The sequence below is a fragment of the Alligator mississippiensis genome, chromosome 10 (assembly GCF_030867095.1).
Source record: "Alligator mississippiensis isolate rAllMis1 chromosome 10, rAllMis1, whole genome shotgun sequence".
Taxonomy (NCBI): Eukaryota; Metazoa; Chordata; order Crocodylia; family Alligatoridae; genus Alligator; species Alligator mississippiensis.
Genome location: NC_081833.1, coordinates 16,433,787 through 16,458,765, shown reverse-complemented (window position 1 = coordinate 16,458,765; position 24,979 = coordinate 16,433,787). Strand labels below are relative to the sequence as shown.

The following is a 24,979-nucleotide window of genomic DNA, read 5'->3' as shown; positions in this document are numbered from 1 at the left end:
CAAGACACCCCAGAAGCTCATGATGGAAGTTCCTCTTTATATTCAGGGAGACGGTCCAGTGCTCAGGCTTCACGTATAACCAAGCAGCTCAGCCTGAATGGAGCTCACAACCTTAAGCTTTCTTGGGGATGCCTTTGCTGGTGGGTTTCTCACATGTCCACACCCAGCTCGGCTCCAGACAACAGAGCTGCTGCCCTGAGCTGAGAGAGGGAAAACCAGGTCTAGTGCTGAACAGAGCTGGGCACTAGGCATTCAATGGCCAGGCCACATGCTGCTGCCCTGCCCCTGGAAGAAAGCCTTCCCCGCTCCAACATACTGGACGGTGGCTGAGCAGACGTGCTGCATATTGATAACCCCGCTGCATTTTGTTGGTACCAACAGGGGCATCAGCACTGACTGACGAGAACCACTAGCACGATGGCAAGGACCCGTAAGCCTGAGCACCTGGATGGACTCTCTGCTTCCAGTCTCACCTGCAGCACGTCTACCACCAGGGCCCAAGGGCAGTGTGATGGCACACGGTGTCATGCCTCCTGGACCTTGAACACCATCCAACCGTTCCACTGACATTTCCAGCAAGGAGCTTTGCACCGCACATGGGGCCAGCTATTTGCAGCACAGGACACCACAATACACCTTCTGCAGACACAGCTGTGCCTTGCCACTCTGAGGAGCCACCTCACCCCTTGACAACTTCTGACCCTCCAAATGAGGTAAGAGATGTCAGTGAGCAAGGAGAGGACATATCTTGTCATTACCAATGGCAGAAACGGTACCAGGATCCCACCAATCGACTATGGTAGCATATGGCTCCGATCATACTTCACCTACACACCAGCAGGGCCTGACCTATCAGACCTGGCAGTCTGTACACACGTATTGGTGGGGTATGAACTGGAGCACACTGGCACGCGTACAGATGCTTTGTAGGTTCCCCAGAAATGAAGGTATATCCAGTATGGGGGGTGTTTATCGATGTTCCTTGTGTACGTCATGTGAACCACTGAGGGCATCCGGTTCGGACAGCCTCCAGGCCCCAGCGTGTCCTGGCTAATGGTGTTGACAGAGCTAGAATTAATCTTGGGATTCAGGTGGTCTTGCAGGATAAGTGCATCGATGAGGAGAGAAACTATTGTACCCCAGAGCCAACCCCCAACCACTGCTCTGAGCAGAGGCAGGGCTGACCCGCAGACAGTAGAGGCCCACCAGGCAAGCAGCCCAGATCTGCACAGCCCCCCACAACACGGCCCCACAACCCAATGCCGCCCATGGCAGGACATGCAGACCCACAGGCCGTGAGTGTGCTGGGGGCACAGGGACAGTGAGATTCCCATTTGGAAGCAGGGCCAGGGCCCACAGCCTTCCTGGGGTTCCTGTGCCCTCTCTCCCTGGAGCACCAGAGCAGCTCACAGGCACCAAGGAGTTCAGCCTGAAAGCAATGGTGGGAGGCAGGCAGAGCAATCCCATGGTACAGGTGGGGACCTGAGGCACAGAGACCTCACTTCACGTGCACAAGGTCACCAAAGAGGATTGTGGAGGACCCAGGAATGAGCCCACGTCGTGACCCACAGCCTTCCAAGTGAGACCATCCTTTCCCCCCTCGTGTCGGCGGGGTGCTGAGGCCAGGAGCAGGCCCTGGTGTGCTCTGTCCAGGAGCGCTCCCTCGTCTCACTTCCCAGTGGATCTCCACTCAGCCTCCTCTACTTGAGCTTCTCCACACGGATCAACCGCCGTTTAATGGGAGCCACCCTGACACTGTCCTGCACCTTGTGTTGCTTGGCGTGTGCAGTGGCAGTGCCCTCTCCCTGCCATCGAGCTGGCACCGGTTTTTGTACAGCCATGTATCACTGTGGTGGGTGTTCGGAGGAGGAACCCAGCTGACCGTCCTTGGTAAGTCCCTGAATTTCTTTCTGGCATTTCTTCTCCACAGCGTTAACGGGAGATTTTCATCATTTTTTCCCTTTTTCTCCATCTCTGTCCTGGGCTCGGGTCTTCTCTCCCTCCATGCATAGTCACTGTCTGCAACATTTAATCCCTGTTCCTAATCAGTGCCAGTTTTAAAAATGCTGTGCTGCAGCTTTATAGTGTTTTCCCAATGAATAGTTTTGATTTGTTTTCCTCCCAGAAACTAATCCCAACTTTGCCTCTAGGCCTTATTTTTTGGGGGACCCCCATTAGTCTTTTAAAGGTCCGGCTTTTAAAGGTACCTGTCCGGCTCCCCCACAAGTGAAGGATTAGCAAGTTCTCATCACACTCGGACTTTGTCAGCAGGCGAATGAAACCGAGTGCCGGTTTCTGAGCCATTGTAAATTAGACTTGCTCCATTGCTCGTAAAATATCCCACCATATTTCCACCCCATAAGTGAGGGCTCACAAGCTCCTCAGATCTAAATTGCTGTTAGATTTTTTTGGGGGGGGAGGGGGGGGAGAGTTAAAATATGGGCTGTTGAGGGTATTTTGAGGGAAAGGTGCTGTTATTAGAATTGATCAGAAAATGGGCTTTTACTCGAAGGTGTAGAATGACAGGTAGAAGGTAGGTTTTTTTATAGCTGTTGCCCAGAGACGGTTTTTTTCAGATGTTGTTTGGAAAGAACCCCAGGTCCAAAACCAACCCGTTCTGCAGTGCAAATGTACAAAATGCCAGCTGACGAGGACTAAATTAGTGGGGGCAGGGTTTCAGCTACAAGGTTTCAGCTACACATTGTCAGTTTGCCAGGGTTTGCTTTATCTAATGCAGGGATAAACAACCGTCCTTAGGAAAAGCAAATCCTTAGTGGAAAAATTCCTTTGAAAACTCATCTTTCATGCATTTAAGTACCGGTCTCTTAAATCTAGGGCTAACTCAAACTGTTTAAGATCTATATTTCATTTGGAAAACACAGCCAGATATTCCCCTTTTCAAAGCACTGTAGCTCCTTTGCGAATGGAGTACTGACTGCGAGTATGTTGCTGTAGCAAATGTCTTTCTGCCTGATATCAAGTATCCATCCCAAAGCAGTTTAGACAGTGGCAGGGGCCTGGGATAGCAATGCAACCCAAACCTGACTCTCAAAAGGTGCTGAGGGCTCCAAAACCTTGGAGAAATGAAAGGGCACAATGGGAGAGAGAGTAGTTTGAGGAACCTGTTGTAATTGCGTCCCTGCGGCTGGGGCTGTAGGGAAGAGGGGCCCTGCCAGCAGTTCTGGAAAGGCTGGATGACTCTGCAGACAGGGAAGGCGATGTGAAGCTGAGCACAGGCTATTGCCAGTTTGAGTAAAGGCTGGGACCTGAGGGCAGCCCAAGAAGCCTGGGCTCAAGAGCTCAGAGCTGGATGTGTCGGCTCAAGTAACTTGTAGTTTACTTTGACTTACTGCAAGTGCAAGATGTGGGGCCATTGTCCTGCATTACTCATGGCCCCAAGCAGGTCAGTGAAAGCCCTGGTGGAAGAAAGGGGGAGGCCGCATAGCTAAGGGTATCGAAGTAAGAAGGCATCCCATAAGCAGTCTCCGAGATTGCTAGAATGAGGACAGTGCCATTTCAAGGATTTTCGGCAATATCTTTGCAGAAAATAAGGTTTTTGCAAGAGGATTATTCTACAGTATTCCACATCTTTCGTTACAGTTGCATGCAAATGTCAGCCAACATCATAAAAGCACTTTGGGAACAGTCTACGAATGGAACAAAAAGTGCCTTCACTCTTCATCTAACACCATGACTACAACAATCATATTGTGACACTTTTCTATTTGGTAGCACGCTTCATCAGTGGTTCTCAAGGCACTCCATGAAAGAGACTGATAGTATGTTCCTTACTATAGAAATAGGGAAATAGAGATGCAGAGCAGGAAATGCATTTTTCCAAGGTTACGCAAAGGCTTATGCCCAAGCCATGGAAAGACCTTTAATAATATTTCTTAAGACCCACTCCAGATCTAAAGCTAGACAGACACACTTCTTCCCACCAATGATGCATTTATAATATTCAACTGGCCAAAAAAATGTTGGGAGACCAAGTCTGCTGCATACTATGGATGTGCAAGGCTGATACCTTGCATTGGCATCTTCTGGATTTGAGTTTGCTAAACTGAACCTCCTTGTTCCCTTGCAGGACAGCCAAAGGCCTCTCCTACAGTGCACCTCTTCCCTCCCTCCTCGGAAGAGATCAGCAGCAAGAGCAAGGCCACGCTGGTGTGTCTGATGGACAGCTTTTACCCCGGCTCAGTCCTGGTCACCTGGAAAGCTGATGGCACCACCATGTCCAGTGGAGTGGAGACCACCAAGCCGTCCAAACAGAGCGACAACAAGTACATGTCCAGCAGCTACCTGTCGCTGAGTGCCTCCGACTGGAAGAGCCACGAGACCTACACCTGTCAGGTGACGCACGACGGGAAGAGCATCGAGAAGACCCTGAAGAGATCGGAGTGCTCTTAGCCCGCAGCCCCGGAGGGCTCGGCCGGCTCCTGTCCCAGTCAGTAGAGAGCTGGGATCCCTGAGGAGTTGGGATCCTTCTGTAGTACCTCCTTAATGTTGATTTCCAGCAACTGTATTTCTACTTTCTATGGAGGTCAGTCCCTCTGATGCCTGCCATTCTTCTCATGTATCCTTCTCCCACCCTCCCCTCTCTGAATTCCCTGCACCTGTTGCTCCTGCTTTGATCTCGGATGCAGCCTTGTTACAGTATTAATAAAACCAGAAACAGTTTAACTCTCACTGTGTCTGTATGAATATCTCTGCCCCTTGCAAACGTTTATAACAATTCTCCAAGGTTCCATGTTCCTACAATAACCGATGGAAACGGATTAGCCAGGAGCCTGTTTTCTAAGTGCCAAATGTCAAACAGATTACCGCCAAGTTTTGGTTTCACGGATTCTTTCCAGGCATAGATGCAGTCTAGGAGCCTGTGGGGAACACCAGATCCACATTTCCAAACCAGGAACCAGATCCTCAGCTGGGGGAATGAACTATAACTCTCCTGAGGTCTTTGCCCATCAGCTGACAGGATCTTGTCTTGTCCCAAACAGCCCTGGGTTTCCCTCTGGGGAAGCAGCTGTCATTAGGTGGGAGGAGCGTGTAATGGAGTTGCTCACCATGAGAGCTGGAGTCCAGGTCCGTGTGTCCCAAGCCACACGGCACATCTCAGCAGAAACCTTGCTCACCCAACGCAAGAGGGAATGGATCATAACTGATTCCCACAGACCTGAAAAGCCTAGAGCTACCCGGTACAGCTAAAAGGGGAGACCAACATGCAGTTTTAGCCCTAACAATGCTCCTAAGAAGCATGAGTCTATGGGCCTATGAAAAAAGAGACCAATGCACAGCCCTGTGGCCCTTGGCTTGGGAGGTGTCGCTGCTTTTGCTGCAGGATCAGCCAACAAGACAGGACAGTCTTGCTGGACAAAAATTGTTGGGGTCGCCCGCACCACTTCCTTAGGGCCCAACCCCAGCAGCCCCCACACACAAGGGGAAGGTGTTCAGCCAGCAGTGGGACCCCTGGGAGAGGGCGTCCCCGTAGGCACGCAGGTCACATGAAGCCAGGAGCCATGTACGGTGCAGGGTGTCAGCACTGCACAGGCCTTGGGCAGGAGCCCGGAGTTGCACCCAGAAAGAAAAAAGCACCAGGGAGGCAGGAATTCAAGTCACGCCCGTTTATCGGGGTGGCACTGGGCCATCCCGCTTCAGGAAACCAGTGGCTGACATCAGACGTAGTTCCCTTGTCCTAGTTCAACACCCAGATCTAGCCCAGGCCCCGATGTTTCCTCCATGACTTGTCCCCAGTTTGTTCCCTGATCCCTGAGCCAGTCTTGTTGGCAGTCAGGACAGAAGGCAGGAGGGAGGGGGAGTTTGCAGCCTCTCTCATTTCTACTCTGTGAGCTAACACTGAGCCAGTCACTGCAGGCCTAGGCCACGGCCCCAAATGGCTTTGGAGCATGTTACTTCTGGGGCAAAGTCATTCAATTCTAGTTTGTGCCTCAACACAATGTTGGGGGCGAAGGGGAGGGTGGTCCTGCCCCAGGAGCAGCCCTAGGAAAGCAGGATCTCAGACCGGCACAGACACTGGGGGAACCCTCATGTGTTGAAAGAGCGGCTTTCTCCAGATTTGGGGCCTTAGTGATGCTGAATCCAAACATTTCCTAGGGCGTGCGCCATGAAACAAGGCTTCCCAATAGGAACACCATTCCCAGTACAGCATCCACCTAAGCACTGAGGCTTGACTGCCATTTGAAAGCTAATCATCTCCCAGGAGGACTTGTGTTGCTCATCCCCAGGACAGCCTCACGATGCTGAACCCCATAGAGCCGAGAAGGGGAAGTCGATGGCAAGAGGGTGTTACAGGCAGGTTCCTCAGTTTCTTCTATGGTAAGAATGAATAATCTGGCTCGCACTGTGCGGATTGTGAAACCTGGGGCATGTTATAAACAGGGCTCGTTGTCCTCAGCTTGTGCTGTCCATTGAATCTGTGCACACGGGGGAGGGGTAAATACGAGAAACTGGGAGCTTCAACGCCAGGCACCTAAGGTGCCCAAACCCAATCAATGGATTTGTATACAATGGTTTGGACAGGGATGCTCCTGCCCTAGGCAGGAGGTTGGACGTGTGCGTGTGTGTGTGTGTGTTAGCACATGTCTGGATGTTGGCTCTGGATGGCAATGCCCTTCCACAAGGGTCTGATCCTGCACCACTGGACTCATGGGGCCTTCCCAGGACTTCAGTCGGAGCAGGAACCAACCCAAAAAACACAGCACCTGAGCCTGGGCTCCAATTACTGGCCCCAATTTTGAAATTCATCTGCTACAATTCATTTGTTGGCCCTGCTGAGATGAGAAACCCCAGAAGCTCGTAAGACAAGTTCCTATTTATGCTCAGGGAGATGGTCCAGTGCTCAGGCTTCATCTATAAGCAAGCAGCTGAGCCTGGAGAGAGCTCACAGCCTAGATCATTATGGGGGATGCCTTTGCTGGCAGCTTTCTTACAGGTCCATGCTGTGCTGGGACTCAGGCAACAGAGCTGCTTCCCTGAGCTGCAGAAGACAGAACAGCACAGTAGTGGTGGGCCTGGCGTGCAGCTCTGCTCAGGCAAACAGCTCTGGGTCAAGTCTGGGAAAGAGCTGGGAAATAGGACATATTCAGTGGCTGTGCTGGATGGCAGGGGCTAATCTCTGAATGCTGCTGCCAGAGCCCCTGGAGGTCTTCCGCATTCTGCATGCTGGCAGAGCAGATATGCCACATCACGGTATCTCTGCAACATATTGATTGCTGCCACCTGGGGCCGCAGCATTTCTTGATACAGACAACCTGTGTGATGGACAAGCAAGGCACCAAGACTTCAAGACTCTGGATGTGCTCTTAGTTTCTGGAGTACTTGTAGCCTCACCTGCAAGACATTCCTCCACCAAGGCACAGACACAGTGTGACAGCGTATCCAGTCATGGACCATGGACACTGATGAACTGTTCCACTGAGAACCTAACGTTGAGTCCTACACTGCATGGCTCAAGTTCATGCGAATATGGGAGGCCAGGATGCAACTTCTACCAGGTGCACTGTGACCCTGAGGAACCACCACCTCCCTGAGTCTCTGCTGCTCTGGCTCAGGTAAAATAAGGGAGTGAGCGAGGGCCAGCCTAAGCTTGCCATGCCACAGCAACACATTGTCTGGATCACTTCCTATCTAGACATGAGCAGCCTTTGGTTTGCCAGACACGGCTCTTTGCTAACATTTCTTACTGAACATGACATCATTTTTACATTACATATGTCTTTTACCGAGCTTAGCATTTCCAGAGGCATGGGCTTTGGGGGTGTAGAAACATGGCTTTCAGCTACGTTGAACGGAGTATTGAACGCAGTCAGTTGTGACATAGGACAGGCAACTCCTCCTGCAGTCATTCCACCAGAATTACATAAACGTGTATTTAATCTCGCATGTTCACAATCTCACTGGGTACCAAAACTCAGATTCCCTAAAACTGCCACCCTCCACCCCAGGCCGGGTGTAGCTGAGCAACAAGCAGCGGTGAACCACCATGCACGCAGCCCAGCTGTACCCACTACCCACCACCATTGGGTCTGGTTCTCCATGAGCTTCATCTACTGTAGCACATGCAAGTCACGCATGTGTTGAGGATGCAAAAATAGTGGGACTCCATGCAGGCGTTGCTGCAGAGCACACAGCTCTCCACGTCCTTCTGCGGCCCCTATCCTTGGAGGACCTGAGCAGCTGACCGGCCACTCCTACGAGGAATTTCTCTACAACAACCAACTGCTGCCCTCGGAGGAGACACTGGAAGCTACCGCGCTCCAGCTTTCTCCTCGTGCATGCAGTGGCAGTGCCCTCTCCTGCCATCGAGCTGTGACTGGTTTTTGTACAGCCACGTGTCACTGTGGTATGTCTTCGGAGGAGGAACCCAGCTGACCGTCCTCGGTAAGTCACTGAATTACTCTCAGCCATTCCTTCTCCATCACATTACCGTGAGATTTTTATGCTATTTTTCCTGTGTTTCTCTGTCTTCACTCTGGGCTTGCATCTCTTTTCCCCTCATATGTAGCTCTTAACATGGTAGTGTGAAAAATGTTTGATCGCTGGATGGTCAGAGCAGGGTATTCATGGGCCAGGATGGATTTTAGTTTTGAGGGGATGCAGAATAATTTCTTGAATTCTTCCGTGACGTTGATCCTGATTCTTTCCCCGTATCCTCATTATAAGAACCCAGAATTAGACCCTGAATGAAAATATAGTTTCCAGTAGTGCCACATTTTGTGCGACTCAGAGAACTCAAGAGCAAATTCTCAGTCACCGGGTGAAGTGACAGGGCTTCATTGTCTTCTCCCAAGCTGCCCCAAATCTCATCCAAATCTCCTATACTATAGGAGCATGATCCCTGCAGATGTACTTGGACACAAAGTATAATCCATCTTTGGTGACTTCAAATCTGATTTCTCAGAGATAGTGTGAAAAGACCCTTAAGTGAGAGCTTGTCCTAATATTTTTCTCCCAAATTATTGGTAATGTCCATAATTTTGCAGAAAAATACTGCCAAAAATGCTGACTTGCCCTATAAACAAAACCCTATTCTCTATTGATCATGAGCACACTGATAGCCAAATTTCAAGCAGGTAAAATGTCAGGATTTTTGGAAACTTTTAACCGAAGCTTGTCCTCTGGACTTTATTACCAGAACTAACACTTCCATGAAAAGCTGACCCTTTATCTGACAATTGCATTTAGCTGAATACCAAATCTTCCACGAACAGGGATTAAAGGGAAAACAGGATTTGAAATAATTCTCATATGACTAAGTAATAATTATGTTTTTCCAGTTAAAATCCAGAGCTCGGTTCTCCTGTGGTGTAAACAGGTGGAGCTCTCATGACAGTAGTAGACTACCGCTCTTTTAGCCTTCCTTGTCTTGAGCGTGACTGTAGTGATGGGTCCTCTCGGGACCCTGGAGATCTCTCCCACAGGACCTCCTAGTTGTCAGGGATTTCACCTGTGAAATTCCACCCAGATCTGCCTTTAGGAAGGAGCAAGGGATTGATGCCCCAAACCCAGGGAAACTCTGAGTTTCGAGAACTGTGGAAAAGTGTTGGGCAGGTGCATTGATTGCGTCCCGGCAGGCAGGACTTTGCTAAAGACCTGGCTAGCCAGTGTGCGACCTGTTGGAGTCACGCAGCCCTTCTGCGTCACTCAGACTATTGGCACAGGAAAGGGCTGGGTACCAGGTGCTCCTCTACTCACGCTGCTGAACAAGCCCGTTTCTTAGCCGGTTGCTATTCATCAGAGTTCACTGTTAACAGAAAAGTCTCACACGCTGTTGTTGAGGCATTTCCATTGTCTCCTTACTTTATAACCCACCAGGCGGACTTGAATATGGCCTTTGTCACGGCTACAGAATGATAAATTTAAAAGCTCTCAATTCTCTTGCTGTAGAAACTTATATGGTATATTTAATAAACCTTAGAAGCATGGATAGAGCCCCCTTTCATAGGATCTTTCACTGAGGAAAAGATTTCCCTCGGTGTTTCTGTAGATCCACCGATATGATTCCAGATGTCCCGAACACACTTGGATGTCTCTGAGTACAGTTTTGGCCCTTTATAATTTCCCCCAAATTATGAGCAATATTTTGTCCCAGAAAAAATGCTGCAGCAGCAGCTTTCCTATTTCTAAATGAAGTACTTGGCCAACTAAGCTACCACTGTCCTTCATCATGTGTATGTGGCTTGGCCTGGGTGTTGAAGTGATGGTGGGGGGACAGAGGAAGGGGCAGAGGGAAGATGAGTTGTTCTTGTGAGTGTTCATGTAGAAACACTTCACTGTTGAATGACCTGCATCAGATCTTCACGTCTTAGCAAGAGTCGTAAAGGAGGTGTGGGGCAGAGTGGGGACAGAGCCAAAGTTCCTAACGCTGAGGACTTTGTGCCCAAACCTTGACTCTGAGTAATAGCGATGCCTGGACCTGTTCTGCACCCAGTCAAGAGCTCTGCACAGGAAGATCTGCAGCCTCGCCATGAAATCCTGACATCACACAAGACTGTCTTTGTCATAGTCTAGGAGAAATCGCATTGGGTGGGCTTTGTATGTCAGAAATACACCTGACTCTTTACACAGACATATTCTGGATGGGCTTTGATGGTTTGTTCGGAATTTGAATCCTCTTTAATTTGTTCTTAACCTAACTCTGGATCCCCTTGTTCCCTTGCAGGACAGCCAAAGGCCTCTCCTACAGTGCACCTCTTCCCTCCATCCTCGGAAGAGATCAGCAGCAAGAGCAAGGCCACGCTGGTGTGTCTGATGGACAGCTTTTACCCCGGCTCGGTCCAGGTCACCTGGAAAGCTGATGGCACCACCATGTCCAGTGGAGTGGAGACCACCAAGCCGTCCAAACAGAGCGACAACAAGTACATGGCCGGCAGCTACCTGGCGCTGAGCGCCTCCGACTGGAAGAGCCACGAGACCTACACCTGTCAGGTGACGCACGACGGGAAGAGCATCGAGAAGACCCTGAAGAGATCGGAGTGCTCTTAGCCCGCAGCCCCGGAGGGCGCGGCTGGTTCTCGTCTCAGTCAGTAGAGAGCTGGGATCCCCAAGGAGCCGGGATCCTTCTGTAGTGTCCAATTTCTCCTGAAATCCTTCCTCTCCGGGGGTCCCTATGGATGCCTTTATAAACCTCTCTTTTTCCTGTGTCTCCATCCCATGCCCTTATCTCGCTGCGTTTCCTGCACATGTCGGTCCTGCTTTACTCACTGATGCTGCCTTGGCACGATATGAATAAAACCAGAAACATTCAACTCTCCCTGTGTCTTTATGAACGTCTCTGCTCCTTTAAAACATTTATAAAAACAGTCTAATTTTCCACAGTTCTGCAATAAAAGGTGTACAATGAGCAGCCTTCAGCCTTGTTGCCAAATACCAAACCAATTCCCCTCAGGTTATGGTTTCGTAAAGTATTTCCATCCATCATATGGTTTACGAGTCAGCGGGTCTTGTCATTCGCCAAGTACCAAACCCCTGCTAGCAGCAGGTAGGACTGGGGTTACGCTGAGTGTGCGATGAGCTGCCGGGGCAGTAGCGCTAGGGTGGTACCCACTGCCTGTCTTCTTCTAGCCAGCCCCATGTACAAAGGGGGAGCAAAGCCATGTGCAGTCCCAATCCCACTCCAGCAGTTCTGAATCCAGGGGCACCCCTGGCCCTTGGCTGACCCTGTGCACCACAGGGCTTTTCATCCTTAGCCTGAGGCCACACTGGGAACGGGAAGGTCTGCTCCCGGAAAGGCGGCAGAACACCGCAGCCCCGACAGTCAGCTGAGAAGCTCAGACTGCTGGTGTCCACGTCTACGTACGCAGCACGCTCACAGCAGCCAACACAGGGGGATGCTGGTTCCTGCCTTACACCAGAGAGCCCTGTCCTTTCCCAGGGGAAGCAGCTGTCAGCTCCTGGTGGGGGGAAGGCTATGCTAACAGACTCTCAGATGGCAGGAGGAGCTTGTAACCTAGCATCTCACTGCGTGGTCTGGGGTCCAGCAGCCTGCGCCAAGGCCCAATGCACATCTTGCTTTAGCAGTGTCCAAGGTCTCAGTATCTCAGGCTCACACTCTGGTGCCCTGCTCCATGGAAAGCAATGGCTCGGATCAAGCATAGCCCCTCGTCCTGATTCAGTGCCCAGTTCTACTCCAGGCCCTGGGGCTTTCTCCAGGACTCGTTTCTCCGCTTTCTGTGGCACTCCTGAGCCAGCGTGGTACCTAGGCCCCAGCCACTGGAGCACGCGGGAGGCAAAGCGAAGCAGCTGCAGGATGCAGACTGTGCAGGAGTACAGTGCTTTGCTGAAACCTGGCTCCTGCAGTGCTCCTGTGTCCTGTCCATCTGAACCTGCCGCAACTGCTCTCACGTTCCTGGCCCTTGCCCTTGCCCACTGAGGCTCGGTCAGTCACTGTGAACCTCAGCTATGGCCTTGCCTTGCCTTGCCAGGAAACACACTGAGCCTGAGAATAGGTCATTCAAGTCCAGGCTGTGCTTTCCCAGAGTTCAAAGGGGAGAAGGTGCTCCGTGGAGCCGCCCCACCTGGGAAGCAGAGCCTGGAGCTGGCATCTTCCACAGGCTTGGTCTGTCCTGGTGCTGATCTCGGAAGCTCAGGGCACCTGTCACTTCCATGAAGATGCCCTTACCTTCCACCCCGTGACTTGATGCACGGTGAGATGTGGTCCAGACCCCTGCCTGCACCCTCCCACTCACTAGGTCATACCCTGGCACACCGACGTGAGCAGCAGGAGAAAGTGCTCCCCTGGCTGCAGGCACATGGGCTGTGAGGAGCCCTGGTGCAGCTGTAGGGCGGGATGCTGCTCACCCACTGGTGGCACTCACAGTCTAGGCCTAGCAGTCCTTGGGGGACTTCTGTCCCTCAGAGACACATGCACAGGGGTGTTCCTCCAGATGCACCAACTGCTTCAATCCGGACTGTTTTGCCCTTTACCCCCTGACCGATCCATCCATTCACCACCCTCCGACCCCATTTCCAGGTGACTTCTTCCCCCCACCCATGCCTAGGGCTGAGGCCACAGGACACTAAGGAAAACTCAGGGCAAATAGGTGAAATAAGCTCCATAGCATCCCTCCCATTCCTCTTGCAAACATATGCACGTGTGTGAGCACACACCTGGGATGTCTACTCTAATGTGTCACTTGATTCCAATTAAGGTCTGACCCTGAGCCACACACTTCATGCCAACCCTTCCAGGACTTCAGCCAAAGCGGGCACCTGCCCCATAGCACAGCACCTCATCCTGGGCTCCACTTATTGCCCTGGCTTAGGAACTTAATTCCCTCACGCAATTCACTTGTTGGCCCTGCCGAGACAAGACACCCCAGAAGCTCATGATGGAAGTTCCTCTTTATATTCAGGGAGACGGTCCAGTGCTCAGGCTTCACGTATAACCAAGCAGCTCAGCCTGAATGGAGCTCACAACCTTAAGCTTTCTTGGGGATGCCTTTGCTGGTGGGTTTCTCTCACATGTCCACACCCAGCTCGGCTCCAGACAACAGAGCTGCTGCCCTGAGCTGAGAGAGGGAAAACCAGGTCTAGTGCTGAACAGAGCTGGGCACTAGGCATTCAATGGCCAGGCCACATGCTGCTGCCCTGCCCCTGGAAGAAAGCCTTCCCCGCTCCAACATACTGGACGGTGGCTGAGCAGACGTGCTGCATATTGATAACCCCGCTGCATTTTGTTGGTACCAACAGGGGCATCAGCACTGACTGACGAGAACCACTAGCACGATGGCAAGGACCCGTAAGCCTGAGCACCTGGATGGACTCTCTGCTTCCAGTCTCACCTGCAGCACGTCTACCACCAGGGCCCAAGGGCAGTGTGATGGCACACGGTGTCATGCCTCCTGGACCTTGAACACCATCCAACCGTTCCACTGACATTTCCAGCAAGGAGCTTTGCACCGCACATGGGGCCAGCTATTTGCAGCACAGGACACCACAATACACCTTCTGCAGACACAGCTGTGCCTTGCCACTCTGAGGAGCCACCTCACCCCTTGACAACTTCTGACCCTCCAAATGAGGTAAGAGATGTCAGTGAGCAAGGAGAGGACATATCTTGTCATTACCAATGGCAGAAACGGTACCAGGATCCCACCAATCGACTATGGTAGCATATGGCTCCGATCATACTTCACCTACACACCAGCAGGGCCTGACTTATCAGACCTGGCAGTCTGTACACACGTATTGGTGGGGTATGAACTGGAGCACACTGGCACGCGTACAGATGCTTTGTAGGTTCCCCAGAAATGAAGGTATATCCAGTATGGGGGGTGTTTATCGATGTTCCTTGTGTACGTCATGTGAACCACTGAGGGCATCCGGTTCGGACAGCCTCCAGGCCCCAGCGTGTCCTGGCTAATGGTGTTGACAGAGCTAGAATTAATCTTGGGATTCAGGTGGTCTTGCAGGATAAGTGCATCGATGAGGAGAGAAACTATTGTACCCCAGAGCCAACCCCCAACCACTGCTCTGAGCAGAGGCAGGGCTGACCCGCAGACAGTAGAGGCCCACCAGGCAAGCAGCCCAGATCTGCACAGCCCCCCACAACACGGCCCCACAACCCAATGCCGCCCATGGCAGGACATGCAGACCCACAGGCCGTGAGTGTGCTGGGGGCACAGGGACAGTGAGATTCCCATTTGGAAGCAGGGCCAGGGCCCACAGCCTTCCTGGGGTTCCTGTGCCCTCTCTCCCTGGAGCACCAGAGCAGCTCACAGGCACCAAGGAGTTCAGCCTGAAAGCAATGGTGGGAGGCGGGCAGAGCAATCCCATGGTACAGGTGGGGACCTGAGGCACAGAGACCTCACTTCACGTGCACAAGGTCACCAAAGAGGATTGTGGAGGACCCAGGAATGAGCCCACGTCGTGACCCACAGCCTTCCAAGTGAGACCATCCTTTCCCCCCTCGTGTCGGCGGGGTGCTGAGGCCAGGAGCAGGCCCTGGTGTGCTCTGTCCAGGAGCGCTCCCTCGTCTCACTTCCCAGTGGATCTCCACTCAGCCTCCTCTACTTGAGCTTCTCCACACGGATCAACCGCCGTTTAATGGGAGCCACCCTGACACTGTCCTGCACCTCGTGTTGCTTGGCGTGTGCAGTGGCAGTGCCCTCTCCCTGCCATCGAGCTGGCACCGGTTTTTGTACAGCCATGTATCACTGTGGTGGGTGTTCGGAGGAGGAACCCAGCTGACCGTCCTTGGTAAGTCCCTGAATTTCTTTCTGGCATTTCTTCTCCACAGCGTTAACGGGAGATTTTCATCATTTTTTCCCTTTTTCTCCATCTCTGTCCTGGGCTCGGGTCTTCTCTCCCTCCATGCATAGTCACTGTCTGCAACATTTAATCCCTGTTCCTAATCAGTGCCAGTTTTAAAAATGCTGTGCTGCAGCTTTATAGTGTTTTCCCAATGAATAGTTTTGATTTGTTTTCCTCCCAGAAACTAATCCCAACTTTGCCTCTAGGCCTTATTTTTTGGGGGACCCCCATTAGTCTTTTAAAGGTCCGGCTTTTAAAGGTACCTGTCCGGCTCCCCCTCAAGTGAAGGATTAGCAAGTTCTCATCACACTCGGACTTTGTCAGCAGGCGAATGAAACCGAGTGCCGGTTTCTGAGCCATTGTAAATTAGACTTGCTCCATTGCTCGTAAAATATCCCACCATATTTCCACCCCATAAGTGAGGGCTCACAAGCTCCTCAGATCTAAATTGCTGTTAGATTTTTTTTGGGGGGGAGGGGGGGGAGAGTTAAAATATGGGCTGTTGAGGGTATTTTGAGGGAAAGGTGCTGTTATTAGAATTGATCAGAAAATGGGCTTTTACTCGAAGGTGTAGAATGACAGGTAGAAGGTAGGTTTTTTTATAGCTGTTGCCCAGAGACGGTTTTTTTCAGATGTTGTTTGGAAAGAACCCCAGGTCCAAAACCAACCCGTTCTGCAGTGCAAATGTACAAAATGCCAGCTGACGAGGACTAAATTAGTGGGGGCAGGGTTTCAGCTACAAGGTTTCAGCTACAAATTGTCAGTTTGCCAGGGTTTGCCTTATCTAATGCAGGGATAAACAACCGTCCTTAGGAAAAGCAAATCCTTAGTGGAATAATTCCTTTGAAAACTCATCTTTCATGCATTTAAGTACCGGTCTCTTAAATCTAGGGCTAACTCAAACTGTTTAAGATCTATATTTCATTTGGAAAACACAGCCAGATATTCCCCTTTTCAAAGCACTGTAGCTCCTTTGCGAATGGAGTACTGACTGCGAGTATGTTGCTGTAGCAAATGTCTTTCTGCCTGGCATCAAGTATCCATCCCAAAGCAGTTTAGGCAGTGGCAGGGGCCTGGGATAGCAATGCAACCCAAACCTGACTCTCAAAAGGTGCTGAGGGCTCCAAAACTTTGGAGAAATGAAAGGGCACAATGGGAGAGAGAGTAGTTTGAGGAACCTGTTGTAATTGCGTCCCTGCAGCTGGGGCTGTAGGGAAGAGGGGCCCTGCCAGCAGTTCTGGAAAGGCTGGATGACTCTGCAGACAGGGAAGGCGATGTGAAGCTGAGCACAGGCTATTGCCAGTTTGAGTAAAGGCTGGGACCTGAGGGCAGCCCAAGAAGCCTGGGCTCAAGAGCTCAGAGCTGGATGTGTCGGCTCAAGTAACTTGTAGTTTACTTTGACTTACTGCAAGTGCAAGATGTGGGGCCATTGTCCTGCATTACTCATGGCCCCAAGCAGGTCAGTGAAAGCCCTGGTGGAAGAAAGGGGGAGGCCGCATAGCTAAGGGTATCGAAGTAAGAAGGCATCCCATAAGCAGTCTCCGAGATTGCTAGAATGAGGACAGTGCCATTTCAAGGATTTTCGGCAACATCTTTGCAGAAAATAAGGTTTTTGCAAGAGGATTATTCTACAGTATTCCACATCTTTCGTTACAGTTGCATGCAAATGTCAGCCAACATCATAAAAGCACTTTGGGAACAGTCTACGAATGGAACAAAAAGTGCCTTCACTCTTCATCTAACACCATGACTACAACAATCATATTGTGACACTTTTCTATTTGGTAGCACGCTTCATCAGTGGTTCTCAAGGCACTCCATGAAAGAGACTGATAGTATGTTCCTTACTAAAGAAATAGGGAAATAGAGATGCAGAGCAGGAAATGCATTTTTCCAAGGTTACGCAAAGGCTTATGCCCAAGCCACGGAAAGACCTTTAATAATATTTCTTAAGACCCACTCCAGATCTCAAGCTAGACAGACACACTTCTTCCCACCAATGACTCACTTATAATATCCAACTGGCCAAAAAAATGTTGGGAGACCAAGTCTGCTGCATACTATGGATGTGCAAGGCTGATACCTTGCATTGGCATCTTCTGGATTTGAGTTTGCTAAACTGAACCTCCTTGTTCCCTTGCAGGACAGCCAAAGGCCTCTCCTACAGTGCACCTCTTCCCTCCCTCCTCGGAAGAGATCAGCAGCAAGAGCAAGGCCACGCTGGTGTGTCTGATGGACAGCTTTTACCCCGGCTCAGTCCTGGTCACCTGGAAAGCTGATGGCACCACCATGTCCAGTGGAGTGGAGACCACCAAGCCGTCCAAACAGAGCGACAACAAGTACATGTCCAGCAGCTACCTGTCGCTGAGTGCCTCCGACTGGAAGAGCCACGAGACCTACACCTGTCAGGTGACGCACGACGGGAAGAGCATCGAGAAGACCCTGAAGAGATCGGAGTGCTCTTAGCCCGCAGCCCCGGAGGGCTCGGCCGGCTCCTGTCCCAGTCAGTAGAGAGCTGGGATCCCTGAGGAGTTGGGATCCTTCTGTAGTACCTCCTTAATGTTGATTTCCAGCAACTGTATTTCTACTTTCTATGGAGGTCAGTCCCTCTGATGCCTGCCATTCTTCTCATGTATCCTTCTCCCACCCTCCCCTCTCTGAATTCCCTGCACCTGTTGCTCCTGCTTTGATCTCGGATGCAGCCTTGTTACAGTATTAATAAAACCAGAAACAGTTTAACTCTCACTGTGTCTGTATGAATATCTCTGCCCCTTGCAAACGTTTATAACAATTCTCCAAGGTTCCATGTTCCTACAATAACCGATGGAAACGGATTAGCCAGGAGCCTGTTTTCTAAGTGCCAAATGTCAAACAGATTACCGCCAAGTTTTGGTTTCACGGATTCTTTCCAGGCATAGATGCAGTCTAGGAGCCTGTGGGGAACACCAGATCCACATTTCCAAACCAGGAACCAGATCCTCAGCTGGGGGAATGAACTATAACTCTCCTGAGGTCTTTGCCCATCAGCTGACAGGATCTTGTCTTGTCCCAAACAGCCCTGGGTTTCCCTCTGGGGAAGCAGCTGTCATTAGGTGGGAGGAGCGTGTAATGGAGTTGCTCACCATGAGAGCTGGAGTCCAGGTCCGTGTGTCCCAAGCCACACGGCACATCTCAGCAGAAACCTTGCTCACCCAACGCAAGAGGGAATGGATCATAACTGATTCCCACAGACCTGAAAAGCCTAGAGCTACCCGGTACAGCTAAAAGGGGAGACCAACATGCAGTTTTAGCCCTAACAATGCTCCTAAGAAGCATGAGTCTATGGGCCTATGAAAAAAGAGACCAATGCACAGCCCTGTGGCCCTTGGCTTGGGAGGTGTCGCTGCTTTTGCTGCAGGATCAGCCAACAAGACAGGACAGTCTTGCTGGACAAAAATTGTTGGGGTCGCCCGCACCACTTCCTTAGGGCCCAACCCCAGCAGCCCCCACACACAAGGGGAAGGTGTTCAGCCAGCAGTGGGACCCCTGGGAGAGGGCGTCCCCGTAGGCACGCAGGTCACATGAAGCCAGGAGCCATATACGGTGCAGGGTGTCAGCACTGCACAGGCCTTGGGCAGGAGCCCGGAGTTGCACCCAGAAAGAAAAAAGCACCAGGGAGGCAGGAATTCAAGTCACGCCCGTTTATCGGGGTGGCACTGGGCCATCCCGCTTCAGGAAACCAGTGGCTGACATCAGACGTAGTTCCCTTGTCCTAGTTCAACACCCAGATCTAGCCCAGGCCCCGATGTTTCCTCCATGACTTGTCCCCAGTTTGTTCCCTGATCCCTGAGCCAGTCTTGTTGGCAGTCAGGACAGAAGGCAGGAGGGAGGGGGAGTTTGCAGCCTCTCTCATTTCTACTCTGTGAGCTAACACTGAGCCAGTCACTGCAGGCCTAGGCCACGGCCCCAAATGGCTTTGGAGCATGTTACTTCTGGGGCAAAGTCATTCAATTCTAGTTTGTGCCTCAACACAATGTTGGGGGCGAAGGGGAGGGTGGTCCTGCCCCAGGAGCAGCCCTAGGAAAGCAGGATCTCAGACCGGCACAGACACTGGGGGAACCCTCATGTGTTGAAAGAGCGGCTTTCTCCAGATTTGGGGCCTTAGTGATGCTGAATCCAAACATTTCCTAGGGCGTGCGCCATGAAACAAGGCTTCCCAATAGGAACACCATTCCCAGTACAGCATCCACCTAAGCACTGAGGCTTGACTGCCATTTGAAAGCTAATCATCTCCCAGGAGGACTTGTGTTGCTCATCCCCAGGACAGCCTCACGATGCTGAACCCCATAGAGCCGAGAAGGGGAAGTCGATGGCAAGAGGGTGTTACAGGCAGGTTCCTCAGTTTCTTCTATGGTAAGAATGAATAATCTGGCTCGCACTGTGCGGATTGTGAAACCTGGGGCATGTTATAAACAGGGCTCGTTGTCCTCAGCTTGTGCTGTCCATTGAATCTGTGCACACGGGGGAGGGGTAAATACGAGAAACTGGGAGCTTCAACGCCAGGCACCTAAGGTGCCCAAACCCAATCAATGGATTTGTATACAATGGTTTGGACAGGGATGCTCCTGCCCTAGGCAGGAGGTTGGACGTGTGCGTGTGTGTGTGTGTGTTAGCACATGTCTGGATGTTGGCTCTGGATGGCAATGCCCTTCCACAAGGGTCTGATCCTGCACCACTGGACTCATGGGGCCTTCCCAGGACTTCAGTCGGAGCAGGAACCAACCCAAAAAACACAGCACCTGAGCCTGGGCTCCAATTACTGGCCCCAATTTTGAAATTCATCTGCTACAATTCATTTGTTGGCCCTGCTGAGATGAGAAACCCCAGAAGCTCGTAAGACAAGTTCCTATTTATGCTCAGGGAGATGGTCCAGTGCTCAGGCTTCATCTATAAGCAAGCAGCTGAGCCTGGAGAGAGCTCACAGCCTAGATCATTATGGGGGATGCCTTTGCTGGCAGCTTTCTTACAGGTCCATGCTGTGCTGGGACTCAGGCAACAGAGCTGCTTCCCTGAGCTGCAGAAGACAGAACAGCACAGTAGTGGTGGGCCTGGCGTGCAGCTCTGCTCAGGCAAACAGCTCTGGGTCAAGTCTGGGAAAGAGCTGGGAAATAGGACATATTCAGTGGCTGTGCTGGATGGCAGGGGCTAATCTCTGAATGCTGCTGCCAGAGCCCCTGGAGGTCTTCCGCATTCTGCATGCTGGCAGAGCAGATATGCCACATCACGGTATCTCTGCAACATATTGATTGCTGCCACCTGGGGCCGCAGCATTTCTTGATACAGACAACCTGTGTGATGGACAAGCAAGGCACCAAGACTTCAAGACTCTGGATGTGCTCTTAGTTTCTGGAGTACTTGTAGCCTCACCTGCAAGACATTCCTCCACCAAGGCACAGACACAGTGTGACAGCGTATCCAGTCATGGACCATGGACACTGATGAACTGTTCCACTGAGAACCTAACGTTGAGTCCTACACTGCATGGCTCAAGTTCATGCGAATATGGGAGGCCAGGATGCAACTTCTACCAGGTGCACTGTGACCCTGAGGAACCACCACCTCCCTGAGCCTCTGCTGCTCTGGCTCAGGTAAAATAAGGGAGTGAGCGAGGGCCAGCCTAAGCTTGCCATGCCACAGCAACACATTGTCTGGATCACTTCCTATCTAGACATGAGCAGCCTTTGGTTTGCAGACACGGCTTTTTGCTAACATTTCTTACTGAACATGACATCATTTTTACATTACATATGTCTTTTACCGAGCTTAGCATTTCCAGAGGCGTGGGCTTTGGGGGTGTAGAAACATGGCTTTCAGCTACGTTGAACGGAGTATTGAACGCAGTCAGTTGTGACATAGGACAGGCAACTCCTCCTGCAGTCATTCCACCAGAATTACATAAACGTGTATTTAATCTCGCATGTTCACAATCTCACTGGGTACCAAAACTCAGATTCCCTAAAACTGCCACCCTCCACCCCAGGCCGGGTGTAGCTGAGCAACAAGCAGCGGTGAACCACCATGCACGCAGCCCAGCTGTACCCACTACCCACCACCATTGGGTCTGGTTCTCCATGAGCTTCATCTACTGTAGCACATGCAAGTCACGCATGTGTTGAGGATGCAAAAATAGTGGGACTCCATGCAGGCGTTGCTGCAGAGCACACAGCTCTCCACGTCCTTCTGCGGCCCCTATCCTTGGAGGACCTGAGCAGCTGACCGGCCACTCCTACGAGGAATTTCTCTACAACAACCAACTGCTGCCCTCGGAGGAGACACTGGAAGCTACCGCGCTCCAGCTTTCTCCTCGTGCATGCAGTGGCAGTGCCCTCTCCTGCCATCGAGCTGTGACTGGTTTTTGTACAGCCACGTGTCACTGTGGTATGTCTTCGGAGGAGGAACCCAGCTGACCGTCCTCGGTAAGTCACTGAATTACTCTCAGCCATTCCTTCTCCATCACATTACCGTGAGATTTTTATGCTATTTTTCCTGTGTTTCTCTGTCTTCACTCTGGGCTTGCATCTCTTTTCCCCTCATATGTAGCTCTTAACATGGTAGTGTGAAAAATGTTTGATTGCTGGATGGTCAGAGCAGGGTATTCATGGGCCAGGATGGATTTTAGTTTTGAGGGGACGCAGAATAATTTCTTGAATTCTTCCGTGACGTTGATCCTGATTCTTTCCCCATATCCTCATTATAAGAACCCAGAATTAGACCCTGAATGAAAATATAGTTTCCAGTAGTGCCACATTTTGTGCGACTCAGAGAAGTCAAGAGCAAATTCTCAGTCACCGGGTGAAGTGACAGGGCTTCATTGTCTTCTCCCAAGCTGCCCCAAATCTCATCCAAATCTCCTATACTATAGGAGCATGATCCCTGCAGATGTACTTGGACACAAAGTATAATCCATCTTTGGTGACTTCAAATCTGATTTCTCAGAGATAGTGTGAAAAGACCCTTAAGTGAGAGCTTGTCCTAATATTTTTCTCCCAAATTATTGGTAATGTCCATAATTTTGCAGAAAAATACTGCCAAAAATGCTGACTTGCCCTATAAACAAAACCCTATTCTCTATTGATCATGAGCACACTGATAGCCAAATTTCAAGCAGGTAAAATGTCAGGATTTTTGGAAACTTTTAACCGAAGCTTGTCCTCTGGACTTTATTACCAGAACTAACACTTCCATGAAAAGCTGACCCTTTATCTGACAATTGCATTTAGCTGAATACCAAATCTTCCACGAACAGGGATTAAAGGGAAAACAGGATTTGAAATAATTCTCATATGACTAAGTAATAATTATGTTTTTCCAGTTAAAATCCAGAGCTCGGTTCTCCTGTGGTGTAAACAGGTGGAGCTCTCATGACAGTAGTAGACTACCGCTCTTTTAGCCTTCCTTGTCTCGAGAGTGACTGTAGTGATGGGTCCTCTCGGGACCCTGGAGATCTCTCCCACAGGACCTCCTAGTTGTCAGGGATTTCACCTGTGAAATTCCACCCAGATCTGCCTTTAGGAAGGAGCAAGGGATTGATGCCCCAAACCCAGGGAAACTCTGAGTTTCGAGAACTGTGGAAAAGTGTTGGGCAGGTGCATTGATTGCGTCCCGGCAGGCAGGACTTTGCTAAAGACCTGGCTAGCCAGTGTGCGACCTGTTGGAGTCACGCAGCCCTTCTGCGTCACTCAGACTATTGGCACAGGAAAGGGCTGGGTACCAGGTGCTCCTCTACTCACGCTGCTGAACAAGCCCGTTTCTTAGCCGGTTGCTATTCATCAGAGTTCACTGTTAACAGAAAAGTCTCACACGCTGTTGTTGAGGCATTTCCATTGTCTCCTTACTTTATAACCCACCAGGCAGACTTGAATATGGCCTTTGTCACAGCTACAGAATGATAAATTTAAAAGCTCTCAATTCTCTTGCTGTAGAAACTTATATGGTATATTTAATAAACCTTAGAAGCATGGATAGAGCCCCCTTTCATAGGATCTTTCACTGAGGAAAAGATTTCCCTCGGTGTTTCTGTAGATCCACCGATATGATTCCAAATGTCCCGAACACACTTGGATGTCTCTGAGTACAGTTTTGGCCCTTTATAATTTCCCCCAAATTATGAGCAATATATTGTCCCAGAAAAAATGCTGCAGCAGCAGCTTTCCTATTTCTAAATGAAGTACTTGGCCAACTAAGCTACCACTGTCCTTCATCATGTGTATGTGGCTTGGCCTGGGTGTTGAAGTGATGGTGGGGGGACAGAGGAAGGGGCAGAGGGAAGATGAGTTGTTCTTGTGAGTGTTCATGTAGAAACACTTCACTGTTGAATGACCTGCATCAGATCTTCACGTCTTAGCAAGAGTCGTAAAGGAGGTGTGGGGCAGAGTGGGGACAGAGCCAAAGTTCCTAACGCTGAGGACTTTGTGCCCAAACCTTGACTCTGAGTAATAGCGATGCCTGGACCTGTTCTGCACCCAGTCAAGAGCTCTGCACAGGAAGATCTGCAGCCTCGCCATGAAATCCTAACATCACACAAAACTGTCTTTGTCATAGTCTAGGAGAAATCGCATTGGGTGGGCTTTGTATGCCAGAAATACACCTGACTCTTTACACAGACATATTCTGGATGGGCTTTGATGGTTTGTTCGGAATTTGAATCCTCTTTAATTTGTTCTTAACCTAACTCTGGATCCCCTTGTTCCCTTGCAGGACAGCCAAAGGCCTCTCCTACATTGCACCTCTTCCCTCCATCCTCAGAAGGGATCACCAGTAAGGGCAAGGCCACGCTGGTGTGTCTGATGGACAGCTTTTACCCCCGGCTCGGTCCAGGTCACCTGGAAAGCTGATGGCACCACCATGTCCAGTGGAGTGGAGACCACCAAGCCATCTAAACAGAACAACAACCAGTACATGGCCAGGAGCTACCTGTCGCTGAGCGCCTCCAACTAGAAAGGCCACGAGACCTACACGTGTCAGGTGACGCACGACAGGAAGAGCATCGCGACGACCCTGAAGAGATCGGAGTGCTCTTACTCTCAACCACAGCTAGAGGAAAGGATTCTCCAAAGGAGTCAGGATTGTTGATTTTTTCCCCTAGAAATTCTTCACCCTATTTTCTTTGGGTGATTTTTGCAGATATCCAAATATCCACTTTGATATCCACACCCCGTGTCCCCACTGGCCCCACCTCTCTGAATTCCCTGCAAGTGTGCTTCCTTCCTTAGTATCTAATGCAACTTCAGTGCTAAATCCAGCAAACTTTACCTCTTGCCACACTGATGAACACTGATAGTTCTGTGCCTCTAACCTGTAGTGTACTAACTTCAATATTCATGTTCTCTCATAAAATAATCTTACCTTTTATCAACAACTATGCTTTTGTTGGGGCATCTCTCTTGCTAGTGGTTTTTATATTCCACTGAAGATATATGGTTCTGTTAAATTTAATATTGGAGGTAGGCGGAGTTGCAATTTTAGTTCAATCTCCTAGAGATCAAGAAAGGAAGAGGAATAATGGAGAGGGACCACTGGCTTGGCAAGCTGTAACTGTCTTTGTCCTAAGAATTACCACTCTGCCCCTCAGACAGACCATAATAAGGTACAATTAATGTGTCTGTGTGACACTTCTCCTCTGTGTGAATCCTTGAGGGATTAGGGTCACACTGACTGCCCATGTACT

At 50.5% G+C, this 24,979-nt stretch overlaps 2 protein-coding genes, 1 pseudogene and 1 gene segment (V, D, J or C); all 4 read left to right on the top strand.

Moving 5' to 3' along the window:
* Positions 1–417: 417 nt before the first annotated feature.
* Positions 418–4,689, top strand: LOC132243468 (immunoglobulin lambda-like polypeptide 5). Its single transcript, XM_059713282.1, has 3 exons — positions 418–430; positions 1,585–1,890; positions 4,088–4,689. Exons 1-3 carry the CDS (start codon positions 418–420, stop codon positions 4,408–4,410), a joined length of 642 nt encoding a protein of 213 aa, XP_059569265.1. The 3' UTR covers positions 4,411–4,689.
* A 3,579-nt stretch (positions 4,690–8,268) lies between these two features.
* Positions 8,269–11,267, top strand: LOC132243531 (Ig lambda chain C region-like). The segment is given in 2 exon segments: positions 8,269–8,400; positions 10,682–11,267. Coding segments are annotated over 2 exon segments (429 nt in total).
* Positions 11,268–13,746: 2,479 nt separating this feature from the next.
* Positions 13,747–18,018, top strand: LOC132243467 (immunoglobulin lambda-like polypeptide 5). Its single transcript, XM_059713281.1, has 3 exons — positions 13,747–13,759; positions 14,914–15,219; positions 17,417–18,018. The coding sequence occupies exons 1-3, from the start codon at positions 13,747–13,749 to the stop codon at positions 17,737–17,739; spliced, it is 642 nt and encodes a 213-aa protein (XP_059569264.1). The 3' UTR covers positions 17,740–18,018.
* A 2,810-nt stretch (positions 18,019–20,828) lies between these two features.
* Positions 20,829–24,742, top strand: LOC132243529 (Ig lambda chain C region-like; annotated as a pseudogene).
* The last annotated feature ends 237 nt before the right edge of the window (positions 24,743–24,979 follow it).

Excerpts from the sequence above, each read along its gene's own strand:
- LOC132243467 (XM_059713281.1), top strand. Across the intron at positions 15,220-17,416 it reads AACCCAGCTGACCGTCCTTG|GACAGCCAAAGGCCTCTCCT; the intron begins GTAAGTCCCTGA and ends GTTCCCTTGCAG.
- LOC132243468 (XM_059713282.1), top strand. Across the intron at positions 1,891-4,087 it reads AACCCAGCTGACCGTCCTTG|GACAGCCAAAGGCCTCTCCT; the intron begins GTAAGTCCCTGA and ends GTTCCCTTGCAG.